The 18,169-nt window shown below is 34.3% G+C and overlaps 2 protein-coding genes across 3 annotated transcripts; both read right to left on the bottom strand.

The window, feature by feature from the left end:
- Positions 1–1,130: 1,130 nt before the first annotated feature.
- On the bottom strand, positions 1,131–17,595 carry LOC134282679 (uncharacterized). 2 transcript variants are annotated; one of them, XM_062765094.1, is made up of 5 exons: positions 17,475–17,595; positions 14,462–14,520; positions 2,574–2,705; positions 2,412–2,474; positions 1,131–1,306 (listed from the first exon to the last, which is right to left on the bottom strand). In XM_062765094.1, the coding sequence occupies exons 1-5, from the start codon at positions 17,564–17,566 to the stop codon at positions 1,290–1,292; spliced, it is 363 nt and encodes a 120-aa protein (XP_062621078.1). In that variant the 5' UTR covers positions 17,567–17,595; the 3' UTR covers positions 1,131–1,289. The 2 variants fall into 2 exon arrangements, with proteins under 2 accessions (XP_062621078.1, XP_062621071.1); XM_062765087.1 differs by lacking the exon at positions 1,131–1,306 and having other exon boundaries at positions 2,348–2,474.
- LOC134282664 (uncharacterized) lies at positions 10,309–14,150 on the bottom strand. The gene is made up of 4 exons (XM_062765070.1): positions 14,013–14,150; positions 13,394–13,763; positions 12,431–12,556; positions 10,309–11,210 (listed from the first exon to the last, which is right to left on the bottom strand). Exons 2-4 carry the CDS (start codon positions 13,707–13,709, stop codon positions 10,309–10,311), a joined length of 1,344 nt encoding a protein of 447 aa, XP_062621054.1. The 5' UTR covers positions 13,710–13,763; positions 14,013–14,150.
- Positions 17,596–18,169: the final 574 nt, after the last annotated feature.

Below are 18,169 nucleotides of genomic sequence, written 5' to 3'. Positions count from 1 at the left end.
GTTTCTTTCTATATTACTATACCTTCCCCTTTCTACCTTAAATCAACTGCTGAAAGCCTTCAACGACTGATAGGTATTCTATACTTAGAATGCAATGGGTTTCTTAAATAAGTTTGAAGTGCAACATTATAATCCACTAAATGTTGAAATAGAAAATATTTAGGAGAATTACAAATTCTTGCAATAATTTCTTGTTCATAACAGTCATACATTCTTTGAAGTATAATGTTCAGAGAATTATTATCAATACAATTACTATCATACATGTCAGTTAAACCAAGTCTTTGTAATTCCTTCTTAATGTTTACAATCTATCAGCATTATTTTCAACCATATCTTGATAACATGCTTGTAATATACAATTATCACTGTTTTTTAATTTCGCCCAGTATTTCAAAATTTTCTTTTTCCTTTCAAGTATAAGTAGAAATCTACCTGATTCACAATAAACTGCATCATTACTGGTGCTTTGTCTGACCTTTAAGACTCTTTTACAATAATTTATATTTTGCTATCTTATTATATATCAATAGCAAATATATAACAATGTTCTCCACAGTAAAAAGACGATAAAAGAAAACTGTAGACATCTTTTTTATGAATAATTATTTTTTACGTTTGAGAATCTTCTGTCTTGTGATTATTTGTATTTATTTTATTTGCAAGTGTTTACACAGCCGATAGAATTGTTTCAAAATTAATAGACCAATGATATAGATTCAAAGAGCGCACAAGTTTCAACTGTAAATTATATATATTCAATTATGTACAAAATGGATTCCTGTCGGTAATTTGTAAACAGCTGGGTGCAGTTCTTATCAGCTACACTGACCAAGCTGACAGTGATGGAGATAAAACTCACCTATTTAACCAGGTCAACCCCGGCTCTAATACATGAAGTAAAGTTTCGCACTCTTAAATAAACAAATATAGCTTTTTGGATTAATAGACTTTGTATTGTCTTGAACAGTACAAAGCCAGCCATTAACGCTGAAAAGAGGGCAATAATAACATGCAATCCGCGTACGTAAACTCGACCTCGGTCTGATCGTAAACTCACAGACTTAATAGCAAAATTATCTCTCAGTATTATATTACATATAGCTATGCATAAATGTAATTACCTTGATGTGGCTCCTTTTTCTCTCCAAGTGTGCTTCGAATTTAGTCTTTTTCTTTTGAAATTTGTAACCCTGTTAATCAATTTTTTCATGCCTGTGTGCTTTCATTGTTGTTTACATACAAACACGTGGTGAATATGAAGATGAAAAGTAGCTCAGTCTTGTGCACTATATTTTTTGTAGGACTGACGATAAAAATATTATTTTTTACACATAATATCAATCTGCTTTTTAAAAAGAAACGGTATTATGTGTAGAAACAATATGTTTACTTTCATTTATGTTAAACTTTTTAAACTAAGAGATAAATTCTTATAGAATGAACCGAACAAATGAGCCGTGTTCTTTGGCGAAAATGCAGAAAACCTGAGCAAGAGGATAACAGAGTCGATGTTCTATCAACTCGTAATAAAAACATATGTATTCAGAGATACAGAGCTCACCTTAAAGAATGTTGTCTTTAAGTAAGGTAAAGTCCCACATTAAACTAATAATCCAAAAGTGTACATTCCAAAATCACACATCTGAAAAATCTAGATGCAAGCTTGCATAATTGATACTGTGCATTCTAAGGTGTATCATCCATATAAGTTTGGTTAACATAGGGCTTATCGTCACTTTGAAATAAACCTGCTCCAAAAACTTTAAACTGTTCAATCATCCCGAAAATGTGGGTCGGATCCAGCATTTGAAGCAAGCCTGGTAGTATGTATCCTTAGAGGTATCAACCTGGTAAGTTTGGTCAATTCTGGGCATATAGCTTCTTGGAGTGCAGACCAGCACCAGAAACTTTAACCTGTTCCATTAACATTAATCTGGTCGTTTCTTGACTGAAATTCAGCATCTGAAACCTTGACTGGTACAATGAAACACACTAGAGGCATCTTGCTTGCATATCTGATCAATGTAGGGCATAAGAGTACTTAAAGAAAATACTGCACAAAAACTCTAACCTCGGACGCCGACGCCGATTGCGAGGTATCACATAAGTTCCTCCCAACTTCGTTGAGGTGAGCTAAATTTACTAATTTAGTATACTTTCCCCTAAGGGATACCCATAAAGAATTGATTAAAAAGGTCATTTATTTGCAATTAGTGTCCAATAGTAAAAAAGAAAACAAACAAATAAGAAATCAGTTTTTTCCTTTCTTTTGGGGGAGAGGGAGGGTTCCTCCTCTGTGCTTAAAAAGTTTGATATAGAGGAACTAGAATAAATGTGTATTTTTGAAAACGGTTAAATTCAGACTGAGTGTTTTGTCTTTCTTTCTTAACTCATCAACTTTTCCTCACCTCTTGATTCATCCCTTTGTAATAAAGTACTGACAGCTTTCTCTGATGTAACTACAATCGTACCTAAGGTAAAATACGTATCGGCTAATTAAATATTTTGATTAGAAAAATTAATAAATACAGTTTTAGCAAAGCATTTTGAAGCACAAGATAGAAACTCACTCATCAGCAAACATCCGTGTACATTATCACACTCATTTTCACTACAGTTACAAATAGTATTACATCTTAGACCGTATGATGGGTAAACGCAGGGGATATTGCATTCCACACCAAAGTATCCTAGTGGACATTCTATCAAATATAAGCAAGCCTTTAGTGTTCTAAAATAAATTAGAAAGATTTAATTATAAAGATTATTATATAATTTAAACAATATATCAATCAATTATTATTAAAGTATAGATGTACAAACGGATCATTCGTAAAATAACCGACTCTTCTCTATAATATAGTCAGTAGATTGTATGAAATGGAAAAAAATATCTCAGACACAAAACCTTTTAAAATACATGTACAGTAAGAACTGGGTGCGGTATGCATAACGAGCCGGCCCTGTCTCTAAATCTGTTTGAAGTTTTTTACAAACATGCTCACGATGGTCCTTTCAAAATCATTTTATTTTTTTGGATTATCTCTTACCGTTTTTCCGTCAGAGGTTTGGGAAAATGGTGCATTTTCTTCAATAATTACAACTTTTGACGTAGCGACGTCATCACGACGTTACTGATTTTAACGTTACGTTAAATGAAGTCTGTAAATTCTCTCAACCGAAAACTATTTACTTAATCCTGCCAATATTCCAGTAAACTATTTTGAACTATCTTTCAATTCATATATCGTTGATAGTTTGAAATAGTTTAAATATTTTCAGAAATATATAATTTTTTAACATACGATTGTACAAAACACGCTAGTCTACGAAACTTTATTCATCCAGAATAAATGATGTGAGTAATTAATTATATACTTAAAAAATTGAACGTATTGTTTATGAAGTTGGAATTTTTTTTTTGGCAATGAAAAAGCTATCAACAGAACTCCCCCTTTCATTCCAACAAATGACGGCGCTATAAATGTTGGGGCTTTTTTATGAACATATTATTTACTCCCTATTTCGGGTTTATATGATATACATTTTTCAATTTTCTTTGATTTTAGATTTTTTTACCCTCGTTTGAAAAGTGATCGGGGTGTCCGTCCATCTGTTATGCTTTGGGGATACCTCTCTTTTATGTTTTGCCGTTAGAAACCCAAAACATGTGTCGGGTCAAAAAGTAAAATAAAAGGTCACAATGGCAATATGTTATTAAGATTCTGTGAAAGTTTCATTGAATTTCATTCAGTGGTATAATAGGATATGTGGATAAGAGACGGGTACCCAAAGCGTAACAGACAGACAGACAGACAGACGGGTGGACATATCGATTACTATAACCCTCCTGATTTTCAAGCGGGAGGTGAAAAAACACGAATTTCCGGGAAGGGATCCCAGAATTTAGTGGTACAATGTAGTAGTACTGTCTAAAAGGCATGATTTTCTAGACTTGTAGAAAAAAATATTACACTACATTGAAATGTTATGTGTATGATTTACATAGTTTATCCATGCCAGCTATAGAGGTCTGTGCGTTTTGTTTTCTAAGCAATGCGCAGTCATTGCATTGATGTCGGCTGTAAACGATCGACCAACGGTCAAAGTCGAGAGGAGATCAACAGAAAATAGGAAAGGACTGTCTCTAGTTTGAAAATAGATTCTTGATATAAACTCGTTCATTGGTAGTCATAATTGTACATCTTGATAATCAGTAACCCCCCCCCCCCCCCCCCACTTCTATATATTTTTCTATTTAAATGAAGCAAAATACAAACAATCGAAATCCAAAATAACAAAACACTTAATTTAAAAATATTAAAAAATTGGTTCAAGTCCCTTTTCGTTATTAACCTTTTTATAAGCTACATATTGAGACACTTTTGCAGTTACCGTCACTACGGTGTGCATTTTTTTTTTTTACAGTTAGGTTTGTCTTTCCCCGATTACCATTAGAAAGCGAGATTGGGTTTCTAACAGAATAATTTTTTTTTTCTTGAAAGTTGTTTTAATGAAAAATTCTTTTAAAATATACCTCACAAACAGCTGACATGTATTACGTCATTTACGTGACTATACATCGACTAAGACAAAAACTGCTAAAACAGACATTATTAATATTGATTATGCTTTACAATACCTCCTAAATGTAAACGTTTATAGATATTTGATAGATTTCAGTGACTCCCTTTGGAAACAATAACTTTTTGGGCTTTCGCAATGTTTTACGTCATTTGTTCTTGTAGTAACGATAAAATACTTTTCATATTTTTTTCGGAACGAATAATCATCACAGATCTGATGTGCACCGTTTTCACTAAGGTGATACTGGACTGGACACCCCTACCCACCTTCCCAGCCCTGATGAATGTCATTTGTATCAATATTTATATCCTATGACATATATTTAATGTATTATTTAATGGATAATTTTGTTGAAATTTTTTTAAATCTTAACAATATTATGTCTGATACATTCGTTTTAACACAGGTAATTTTCAAAAAGCAATTTAATGTCTTATAAATGACTTAATTAATTTCTGAAAAAGTCCTAATCGAGCTAAATACATCGATTGTATGCAGCGGAAGGGGAAAAGCATGTCTCTTGTCAAAAAATAATGCACGATTATGCTTGTTTTTATTTCTTAAATATACAGCGGATTCATATATGTTAAAATTGCCTTCACTTGTCTGTGTAAAGAAAAATGTTAATTGCTATTGGGAACTGTTAATCTTTATTCAGACACAAATAAATAGTTGATTGCATCATGTTTCATTTAAAATTACATAGAATTTGCCGAAAACACTCACAACTGTAGCCATACAAAATTTTTCAAAATAATATTATTTCATTATCTAAATTCCTTGTAAATTACAGTTGCGGATCCAGGAATTTAATAACGGGGGAGGGATGGTATTGAGGACGGGATGTCTGGAGCTGCGTTGAAGTCCTATGGGGGTTGGGGGCACATTCCTGGTAGGGTCCGGGGAACGAACATCTACTATAATATGTACCCCCCACTTTGATTTAGAAAACCAATCGTCACCTTGCAGGAAATTTAGAATACATTGCCATGGCGGTAAAATAATATTTCGGAATATCTCATACCATACGTGTAGATCTACTGATAAGTTTGTGTTTAATGCTAGTAACAAAAAAATAATTAATTAAATGCTTGTTTTACAAAATACAAGCAAATTTTTAAAAATCACGGTGGATGGGGGTGGGGGAGGTGGTGGTGCGCTCGGCGCAACGCCCCTGGATCCGCCTTTGAATTGCATGTTTAATTTAAACCTGTCTTGAAAGCACTGATGTCACCATTCAGCATGATAAATATATAATCTAAGTCATACTTTAAAAAAGCTACATGATGATTTTCAATAAAACGTTAAAAAAAATCTTTTCTTGAACAGTATAGTCAATATCACGTCCAATATGAAAGAGACGCTCGTTTTAATAAGAGATACATGTATAAATGTAAACTTATGTCGTTTGACTGTTTTTCACTGCATATATTGATTGAAAATTTATCATATTATTACTTTATTATGGAAGACTGAAAAATTTGGTTATTCAACATATGCAGGCTCATTGTGACGTCATGTTTTTAATGTATTGCGTCATTAATTTCCATGCAATGTCCCATGATAAATTTTACGAAGAAAAGTTTATGTGGTTTTCATAACATTCAGATACAGATTTAAACAACAAATTTCTGTAAAAGTATAGATTAGATAATAACACATTCAGATTCAGACTTCAACATTTCATTTCTTTAAAAGTATAGATTTTAATGAGGGGGAAAAGTCACATCTATCCAAAAACGAAGTATTTTCAACTACAGTTTTTCTTAAAAACGGACGTGGCCGCACTTTTGTACAGTCATTTTTTCTCTTTCATATTAGAAACCAAAGTATACTTGTTCTTTCTGCGAAGTTTCGCATATGTACTCGGATGCGGCCACATCGAAATTTAGACTTGAAGAGGAGGAAAACGTCCAAAATAGGTGAATTCCGGAATATTAGACCGGTTTTGAACGTTATATACACAAAAGGTCACGTGAGTTGAGGAAAATTGATACCAATTTTTCACAAAGGGGAACCTTAATACGAAAGCCTACAAGGGTCAGATTAGAAAATGAAGAAAAAAAAATTAAGTCGTAATAACGACCTTTTATCTCGAAATAACGACTTTTTATCTCGTTATTACGACTTTCTTAAGTCGAAATAACGACTTTTTATCTCGTAATAACGACTTTCTTAAGTCGTAATAACGACTTTTTATCTCGTTATTACGACTTTTTTTTCTCGTTATTACGACTTTCTTAAGTCGTTATAACGACTTTATTAAGTCGTAATAACGACTTTTTATCTCGTTATTACGACTTTTTATCTCGTTATTACGACTTTCTTTAGTAAGACTATTTTCAATGGTTTGCTATTGTTGACCTTTCCGTATTACGGAAACTTATGACCGCCTCGTGAAGTTGATTTATACATCAAACTGACAAAATAAAATGAGTATCATCTGCTTATCAGGCACGTTGCATGGTGGGGGTGGAGGCTTCCCCATTGTTTTCTCAAACATAACTTTTCCTCTGATGAAAAAGTTTATTGATGTTCATTTCCTCCCCCCCCCCCTCCCCCCAAACACTTTTTGTTGCAATATAGCCAAATAAGGGTGATGTGGTAGTTTAATTTAAATCTGGTACGGAAAGAAGTTGCCAAGATATGGTAATTTGGTTATATATAGCATAGACTTTCACGTTGATATTTTGAAAGTTTTTGTCTGTGAACGAAGAACATTTGAACAACAATTTAAACCCCTTTTTTTGCAAAGAAATACATAATATAGTCTACATAGGCATTGATAATTGGGGCTTACTGAGTAGCCCCTAAAACATTTTTGTTGGTTTAGCCCCCCCCCCCTTTAGTTTGCTTTCGACACGCGCTTATGTATCATATATAATATTTTGAAATGATTTCTGCGATGTGCAACACTAATGTCTTCAATTTAGCGGCATATTGATTTAGATTATAAGTGTGTAAACAAAACAAGTCCAAATATTGTCAATAATTACAAATTTTTGTCATAAATAGATTGTCAAACTCTGGTGCAACTGTTTTAGTTTATAACTAAACAATCATCGCGTTTTCACCTACACGACACCGTTATACCGGGCACGTTTCCGTTTTCTCTCCTAAAAGGATCAAGTTAATACGAAAGCCTACAAGGGTCAAATTAGAAAATGAAGAAAAAAAAATTAAGTCGTAATAACGACTTTTTATCTCGTAATAACGACTTTTTATCTCGTTAATACGACTTTTTATCTCGTAATAACGACTTTCTTAAGTCGTAATAACGACTTTTTATCTCGTTATTACGACTTTCTTAAGTCGTAATAACGACTTTTTATCTCGTAATAACGACTTTTTATCTCGTTATTACGACTTTTTATCTCGTAATAACGACTTTCTTAAGTCGTAATAACGACTTTTTATCTCGTTATTACGACTTTTTATCTCGTAATAACGACTTTTTAAAGTCGTAATGACTTTTTATCTCGTAATAACGACTTTTTATCTCGTTATTACGACTTTTTATCTCGTAATAACGACTTACTTAAGTCGTAATAACGACGTTTTATCTCGTTATTACGACTTTTTATCTCGTAATAACGACTTTCTTAAGTCGTAATAACGACTTTTTATCTCGTTATTACGACTTTCTTTTTTAAGTCTATTTTCAATGGTTTGCTATTTTTGACCTTTCCGTATTCCGGAAACTTATGACTTTACTAAACTTTATACATCAAACTGACAAAATAAAATGAGTATCATCTGCTTATTAGGCACGTTAACGTTGCAGGGCGGGGGTGGAGGCTTCCCTATTATTTTCTTAAACATAACTATATATATGGTAATTTGTTTATATATATATCATAGACTTTCAAGTTGATATTTTCAAAGTTTTTGTCTGTGAACGAAGAACATTTGAACAACAATTTAAACCCCTTTTTTTGCAAAGAAATACATTATATAGTCTACATAGACATTGATAATTGGGGCTTACTGAGTAGCCCCCAAACATTTTTTGTTGGTTTAGCCCCCCCCCCCCCCACCTTTAGTTTGCTTTCGACACGCGTTTATGTATCATATATACTAGTAATATTTTGAAGATAAAAAGTCGTTATTACGAGATAAAAAGTCGTTATTACGACTTTAGAATGTCGTTATTACGAGATAAAAAGTCGTTATTACGAGATAAAAAGTCGTTATTACGAGATAAAAAGTCGTAATAACGAGATAAAAAGTCGTTATTACGAGATAAAAAGTCGTTATTACAACTTAAGAAAGTCGTTATTACGAGATAAAAAGTCGTAATAACGAGATAAAAAGTCGTTATTACGACTTAAAAAAGTCGTTATTACGAAATAAAAAGTCGTTATTACGACTTAAGAAAGTCGTAATAACGAGATAAGTCGTTATTACGAGATAAAAAGTTGTTATTACGACTTAATTTTTTTTCCTTCATTTTCTAATTTGACCCTCGTAGGCTTTCGTAAGTTAAAAATGTTTCAAATGAAAAAATTAAAAAATAAAAAGTCGTTATTACGACTTAAGAAAGTCGTAATAACGAGATAAAAAGTCGTAATTACGACTTAAGAAAGTCGTAATAACGAGATAAAAAGTCGTTATTACGACTTAAGAAAGTCGTTATTACGAGATAAAAAGTCGTAATAACGAGATAAAAAGTCGTTATTACGACTTAAGAAAGTCGTTATTACGAGATAAAAAGTCGTTATTACGACTTGAGAAAGTCGTTATTACGAGATAAAAAGTCGTAATAACGAGATAAAAAGTCGTTATTACGACTTAAGAAAGTCGTTATTACGAGATAAAAAGTCGTTATTACGACTTTAAAAAGTCGTTATTACGAGATAAAAAGTCGTAATAACGAGATAAAAAGTCGTTATTACGACTTAAGAAAGTCGTAATAACGAGATAAAAAGTCGTTATTACGACTTAATTTTTTTTCTTCACTTTCCTATTTGACCCTTGTAGGCTTTCGTACCTGAACAATAAATTGACACAGTTCAAAATATGTTATCGTGCGTTTAATTTTTGCCGATTATGTTCTTATTCGTTTCACTCAAACGAACATAAAACATTTATGAAATAAACACAAACTCGTGAAATAGGATAAGAAGCGCTCTGAAAGTGCAGTTTAATTATTTCACACAATACATATAATATTTCTTTGTCCTCATCAATGTCCGAATTCTACAAAATAGAAAATAAATATTTTCAACAAGGTATAAATCTAATATAACATTCAAAACTAAGCAATGGGCGGGTGGGTGGGACTAATAAGACTGCACGAAATAGAGCCTTCGAATGGCTTTCCCTATACAGAATTTCTTTCACGGTCAGTAATAGCCCGTGCTATGAATATCAATGTCACCTGACTAGGTGACCATTCTAACAGCCAATAGATGACAAGAATAAACAAACACAAACACGTGTTTGTGTAACATTAATAAATACGTTTATGTTCTTATTCGTTTCACTCAAACGAACATAAAACATTTATGAAATAAACACAAACTCGTGAAATAGGATATGAAGCGCTCTGAAAGTGCAGTTTAATTATTTCGAAGATAAAGAAGATTAGAACTGAAACGAATATCCTAAATGCCCAAATTCTTAGTAACTGAAAGTTTTTCAATTTGGTTTTCTTTAACATAACCATCTTTAGAATTTTCCGACCTCCACCGCCCATGCTTTTTAAACAGTCTGTCGCTAACACCTGCGGCGGCTGCGGAGGTAGCGCCACCTGATCTCAAAATCACCAAATTTACACTTGTCTAAACCAATCTTTTCAAGTGAATCCAAAATGATTTCTCTTGCTCTTGTATAAGAAATTGGACGATTATCCGATCTCAGTTTATAAGTTTGGAATTTTTTACAAAATGACAGAGATCTAAACAAGAACAGAGGAGAATGCATGTCAGCATTTGACAATTTTAAAAACTTTTCCAACATATTTACAGGACAGGTATCACAAAATGTTCTAGCAATACAAACTTTATGACCAGTTTTATAAACATCTGTTTTACTTTTAACAATGTTAATTTCTACACAATTAGTCTGTATACAGATATCTGAGTAACGAATGTTAACTATTTCTGAAAATCTCAAAAATCCTGCAAAACCTAATAAGCACATACACAATGTTCTTAAATTGTATAAATTTCCATCCTCTCCAAATGTAGAAACCAGAGTTTTCAAATGTTCAGGCGTTATAGGCTCTTTTTTAATCACTGGTTTTGATGTCTCTCTAACTGCCCCTTCCTTAACAGTTTTTACCAAAGCTGAGTCACAAGGATCTATATAACCTGCTAGGCTATGTGCCCAACTGATGGCATGTATAGCTGAATGTATTGTGCCAGACGATTTACATTGTTTTGCTAAATGTATAATATATAGTGCAACGTTGTTTTCCGAAGCAGGAAGTGATTGAATCCCAGGGTTAAAGCTGCTACACCACTTACAAAAGGTATTAAAAGCGTACCTGTACTGTTTTGCTGTATTTTCGGCCTTAGATGTTACACAATATCTGGGTAGTTCAGAAGCAAGTTCCGCTAGACGATGATCCTGTAATCCACAATTAATTCCCGTCCATCTGCCCACTTTAAATATATCTGAAAAATGTGTTTTTTAAAGCAAAAAATTAGCATCTTCTAACTTTAACATATTATATGGTGTATCAGGACCTTCATCATCTGCAATACACCCTCTCTGATGTACCAGGACCACTTGTCATCTGCAATACATCATCTATACATTTGCCCAGCTTGGCAAAAATCTTTGTTTAAAGTGTACCAGGGCCTAAACCATCTGCAATACACCATCATAAACTACAAATTTGTAGCGTCTAAACGTACCACAAGTATTCCAGAGCCAAAATATATAGAACCAAATAGACAGTTCTTGTTCTGACCTTGACTGATTATCTCACTTGTATCTTTAAACAGTAACACATCTTTCACATACGCCTTATAAGACAGTTCTAAATCGAATAACATTGGCCAAAAAACAGCTGAGGGCCAGTTAGGTACAATCAAAATACCATATGCTTTGCAATCTAATAGATGTTTTATAGTAGAAACTATCAAATGAATGGGAGGAACTAGCCAGTTGTTTTCGCCCACCCAATTCTGTGTAAAACAATCTACAGCCTCTGACTCAGGATTCCAAAATTTTGAGTTGTATCTAACAAGTTTACGATTGTTAAAGTTTGCGAATCTATCTACAGAGAAAGGACCAAACATAGAACTAATATATTCAAAAAATTCATTAGTAACTTCCCAATCATCGTGATCAATAATTTTACTGAAAAAATCTGCCTTTTCATTTTCTGATCTCGGAACCCATTGAACATCGAGGGAAATTTTGTTTACGGCACACATTTTGAAAATATTATATGCTAAAACTTGTAAGTGATGCTTCATGCTACCAGAGTGTACTATTTTCGCACAACTTTGATTATCTGTAAACCACTTTACTGTCATATTTTGTAGTTCTTTCTTAAAAGAAGCCAGCGCCAATTCTATGGCCTTCAACTCTCTCCATGTAGAACTCATAGTTTTCTCATGTTCTTTCCACATCAAATGGAACACCTTAGAATTAACTTCAACAGTATATGCACTAGATGCTGAATTACTTGCATCTGAATAAATGATTACGTTTTTTCTTTTAACAGAATGTAAAAATCTTGTACTGTCACAACGCATACATTCTACCCAAAATTTTAGTTCTTCAAACACTTGATCTTTATGCTTGAAAAATAGCTTAGAATCCCATGATTCTTTCAAAGCAATTTCCATAGAAGAAAACCTTGTCATAATATTGCAAATGTTACCCATTACTGGAGTCATAGAAATGATCTTCCCCACTACTCTTGCAAGTTCCCTCGCTGTTACATCGGGAAAATGAATGATAGTTTTCTGTAGACAACAGATAGCATCCTCGATTCGTCTGTCCGGAACTGAAATAGAGAATAGATTTGAATTCCATGTTAAACCTAACCATTCAATGACTTGTGTTGGTATAAAATGTGATTTCTCAACATTAACCACCAGACCAACTTCTGACAACGTTTTCTGAATAAATTGAGAATCTAAAAGACATTGGTCCTCAGTAGAAGCGAACGCCAAACCATCATCTAAATATAATACAATCATAATGCCATTTTTTCTCAAGTATTTTACGATGGGTCTTAAGCATTTAGTAAAAATGAATGGAGCTGACGATAGACCAAAAGGGAGAACCGTATAGCAGTAATACTTGTTTTCCCACTGGAATCCTAAATAAGTTTGATAATTCTCAGCTATATCTATGTGATGATATCCTGATTTCAGATCAAATTTAATACAGTAAAACCCCTTTTCAAAATAATCTAATGCCGTCTTCCAGTCTTCAAATTTTATTTTATCATACTTGACATATTTATTTAGCCTACTTAGATCAAGGATCAATCTCTTTTTATTTTTGTTTTCGGCGACACTCAGTGGACTACACACAAATGGCTGAAAAGGAACTTCTAAAATACGTTTGTTTTCCATCAAATCTGAAATTTCTGAAGTAACAAATTCAAAATTGTTAATAGCAGACTTGTTATTTTGAAAACACATAGAAGGAGGATTTGAAACGAAAGGAATTTCATATCCAGATTCAATAACTTTCAAAATAAAAGGATTTGTGCCAATTTCTCTCCATTTACTAACATTTCTTTTCAAATTGTACTTTATCAATGACATTTGTTTTGAATTATTTTTCTGAATGCATTTCACCTGGCCAGCAAGAGTAGAATAGCTTGTATAACCTGTATACTTATCATTGACTTTGTGACTTGTTTTTGGGGCAGTTGGTTTTCCAGTGTCCAGTGGAAAAACAGTTGAAGCATACGTCGCTGGGCTGTGGTTGACGCCTTGTGAGTTTGCCACGAAAGGGCTGCTGCTGATATGTATATGGCTGAGATGTAGCAGTAGAGGAAGAACCAGAAGTAAGCTGGGCTGCCGAGCCTGCCGCTGCTGACGCTGTAGAAGCTCTGTAGGAGCCATACGGGTGGAAACGCTTGTTCTGGGTTTGCCTTTGCTGCCTAAGGGCTCGGTTTTCAGCGCTTCTAATTTTCTTCTCATCGTCAGAGTTGTCGGCAATTTCTCTGGACTGATACTCGTTTACTGTCTTCCACCCTGCAGGAGATGAATCGGCAATACGAATATATTTCTGGCGCGTTTTCAGTTTTTTCCGCAATTCGCCTATTATTGACACTGATTCACTGTCTCTATTTTCGAGAGCTCTTATCTCTAGTTTTTCTAGACCCTCAAGAATTTCAGCATTAAAATCGTACTGAGCGCGATTCCCTTCAGATTTAATCTTAAGAGTAGAGTTTTCTTTAAGTTTCTTAGCAATGGACTCCGACTGTTCTGCTTTAAGCTGACCTGAAAGGTTTTGAAACTGTGACTGCAAAACTCCTGTAACAAGCTTCACCACGTCCGAAATATCCAACGGAGGATTACTACCAGTAGTTTCCTTTGTAACTTTCTTATTATCATTAGTCTCTAGCAAAATTTCGTCTCCAGAATCGCCCATGACAGAATATGATGAATGACGAAAACGTGTAGACTGCACGAAATAGAGCCTTCGAATGGCTTTCCCTATACAGAATTTCTTTCACGGTCAGTAATAGCCCGTGCTATGAATATTAATGTCACCTGACTAGGTGACCATTCTAACAGCCAATAGATGACAGGAATAAACAAACACAAACACGTGTTTGTGTAACATTAATAAATACGTTTTTACAGGGCCGCCTCGTTATATATACCGTACCCAGTTCTTATGAAAGATCAGCGGTTGTTTGAATGCAATTTTAAAACTAAATTTTTACCAATACAATCAGTTCCGTTATAGTGGTAAAACGGGCAACATACTGGAACATCGTCTGGTCTGAAAGATAATTAAGATGAAATATTATACCTCATTTGGGGTTTTCTAATGTATTGTTTAATTTGAGGAAATTTTAATCGTCTTTGTTTGTTTGTTCGCTTGCTGCTTAACGTCCCTTGCAAGGTTTTTCACTCATATGGAGACTCCGTTACTTTCCAATGGAGATCTGCAAATTTTGACCTAGAGTATACTCAGGTACATTAAGCAGTGAGGGATCTTTTTCGTACCAGCAGCTACAGCGACGAGGTCCGGACCTCGGTTAACACGGTCTTAACCAAATGAATGGCATCTTCATTCCACAATGAGATTCTAACCCGCGACGTAAGGATTAACTCCTCACTTAACAAATCTAAAGCAAAAGCTCTATTACAGGGCGCGCAGGGCACAGGGCGACATAATTACGTTAAAAAAATTCAGAAAGTGATTGCAGCATAACTCGAATACAATCAAAGGAAAAAATACTTTAAGTTAAGTTTAAAAATGTTTTAAACATTTTTTTTTAAATTGACTCAAGGGAATATTTGAGTGAATACACATACTACATTAACAAGAGGCCCAGGGGCCACAGCGCTCACCTGAGCACATCGGGCTTGAATTTATCCCCCCCCCCCTCCAGGCGTTCATCATTTGAACAAATTAGAATCTACACTACCTGAGGATGATTCCATATAAAAACATGTATCACTAATCATAGCTTTGAAGAACTTGAAAAGAAGATTTTAAAAGGTTTCCCTATATATCCCTATGTAAAACTTGGGTCGGCCATTTTGGCCCCACCCTAGCCCCGGGGGTCATGATTTGAACAAACTTGAATCTACACTACCTGAGGATGATTCCACATGAGTTTTATCTTTCCTGGCCCAGTGGTTCTGGAGAAGAAGATTTTTAAAGATTTTTCCTATATATTCCTATGTAAAAAAAGGGTCGGCCATTTTGGCCCCACCCTTGCCCCGGGGGTCATGATTTGAACAAACTTGAATCTACACTATCTGAGGATGATTCCACATGGGTTTAATCTTTCCTGGCCCAGTGGTTCTCGAGAAGAAGATTTTTAAAGATTTTTCCTATATATTCCTATGTAAAACAAGGGTCGGCCATTTTAGCCCCACCCTTGCCCCAGGGGTCATGATTTGAACAAACTTGAATCTACACTACCTGAGGATGATTCCAAATGAGTTTCATCTTTCCTGGCCCAGTGGTTCTGGAGAAGAAGATTTTTAAAGATTTTTCCCATATATTCCTATGTAAAACTTGGGTCGGCCATTTTGGCCCCACCCTAGCCCCGGGGGTCATGATTTGAACAAACTTGAATTTGCACTACCTGAGGATGATTCCACATGAGTTTCATCTTTCCTGGTCCAGTGGTTCTGGAGAAGAAGATTTTTAAAGATTTTTCCTATATATTCCTATGTAAAACTTGGGTCGGCCATTTTGGCCCCACCCTAGCCCCGAGGGGTCATGATTTAAACAAACTTGAATCTACACTACCTGAGGATGATTCCACATGAGTTTCATCTTTCCTGGTCCAGTGGTTCTAGAGAAAAAGATTTTTAAAGATTTTTCCTATATATTCCTATGTAAAACTTGGGTCGGCCATTTTGGCCCCACCCTTGCCCCGGGGGTCATGATTTGAACAAACATGAATCCACACTACCTGAGGATGATTCCACACGAGTTTCATCTTTCCTGGCCCAGTGGTACTGGAGAAGAAGATTTTTAAAGATTTTTCCTATATATTCCTATGGAAAACTTGGGTCGGCCATTTTGGCCCCGACCTTGCCCCGGGGGTCATGATTTGAACAAACTTGAATCCACACTACCTGAGGATGATTCCACATGAGTTTCATCTTTCCTGGCCCAGTGGTACTGGAGAAGAAAATTTTTAAAGATTTTTCCTATATATTCCTATGTAAAACTTGGGTCGGCCATTTTGGCCCCACCCTTGCCCCGGGGGTCATGATTTGAACAAACTTGAATCTACATTACCTGAAGATGCTTCCACATGAGTTTCATCTTTCCTGGCCCAGCGGTTCTGGAGAAGAAGATTTTTTAAAAATGCCATTAATTTTTCACAAATTCATAATTATCTCCCCTTGGAACTGGGCGTGGCCCTTCATTTGAACAAACTTGATTCCCCTTTACCCAAGGATACTTTGTACCAAGTTTGGTTGAAATTGGCCCAGTGGTTCTTGAGAAGAAGATGAAAATGTGAAAAGTTTACGACGACAACGACAACGACAACGACAACAACAACGACAACGACGACAGACAACGGACAAATTTTGATCAGAAAAGCTCACTTGAGCCTTCGGCTCAGGTGAGCTAAAAATTAAAAAAGTGATGTCAAGTTTGAATTGTATCCTTTTGGGAAAATATCCGCCCTATACAAAACCTTCTCTGTTATCACATAATTATATACAAAAAGAATTTCATTTGATCAAATTTTCGTGGTTTTACAAAATAAACTCTTTGTTCTTGGGGATTTAATTTCGTGGATAGGAATTGTCGAGAAGTTATGTATGCAACGTATTTACATTTCGTTGTGAACATTAATTAGTGGGTCTCTTCATACCTACCTAAATTAAACCTCACAAAAATTTGTGATTTAACAGTAATCAATAACTTTGTTAGGTTAAATAAATAAGCTTCATAACCAACGAGGTATATCTCTTCTATTTTAGCAATTTTTAAATACTGAAAACATTGTTTTCGAATGGGTGCGAGTTGTATAATTCTTAGCTGAGAAATATTGTTCAGGTTTCTTAATTGAATATAAATTTTTATGAAATAATTTTGAATTAAAAAAAGGTTGTGTTAATTGTCCTTATAGAGAATATAATTTAATAGACCCATACGATTAATAAGATGAACAGGTTGATTATTTTAACATCACTTGTCATGATTTTTTCTGCATCGCCAATTTAGTTAAAACATCATTTACAATGTTATCTTACTTGGGTGGTTGTTCACATATATTTTGACTGCTTCCAAGGTACAAAGATTCAAAAACACCAAAAATAATTAAACAAGCTGCTATTCTAGCCATCCCAATCCGGAAGTGTCCGTCCTGTTGTTTCGCTGTATATGTGATCAATTTAACAGGAAAATAATAATTCACAAAGTTGAAGTGTTAAAAATGCTACATTCTAATTCTATTTAAAAATGTTTTAATTGATCTCTGTAAATTTATATAAAAAACAGTATCTAAGCAATAGTTTTTGTATGAAGGTGCCTTCCATTTTAAAAAGGGTTCCATCATTTAAAGCAAAGTCTATTTACAAACGAAAGTGGTAAAAATGATTAATTGTTATAATTTTAAATGATAAAAAATATACATGAGTAATTTATAACAATAGTTCATGTATTGTACTTGGAATTAACATGATTAAAGAAACGAATTATATTTTCCTCGTGATAAAATTCATGTCAGGATGATTATAAATAATCATTACTGCAGAAAAATGTTACAAGCATAGGGTTTACAGACAAAATGTGGCGTTTCCTCTTTCCATTTTCACAGCACATAATCCAAACATGTCATCAATTACGTCTCCAAACCAGAAGTATATAATGGAACCTTACGGCCAAATGCAATTAAATTGTGTATTATATTTAAAGAGGCAGTCCGCCGAAAAACCAGGCACCCAAT

The sequence above is a fragment of the Saccostrea cucullata genome, unplaced genomic scaffold (assembly GCF_032062105.1).
Source record: "Saccostrea cucullata isolate Sc308-1 unplaced genomic scaffold, CSIRO_AGI_Scuc_v1 ctg9374, whole genome shotgun sequence".
NCBI classification, from domain to species: domain Eukaryota; kingdom Metazoa; phylum Mollusca; class Bivalvia; order Ostreida; family Ostreidae; genus Saccostrea; species Saccostrea cuccullata.
This window is presented reverse-complemented; position numbering and strand designations above follow the sequence as displayed.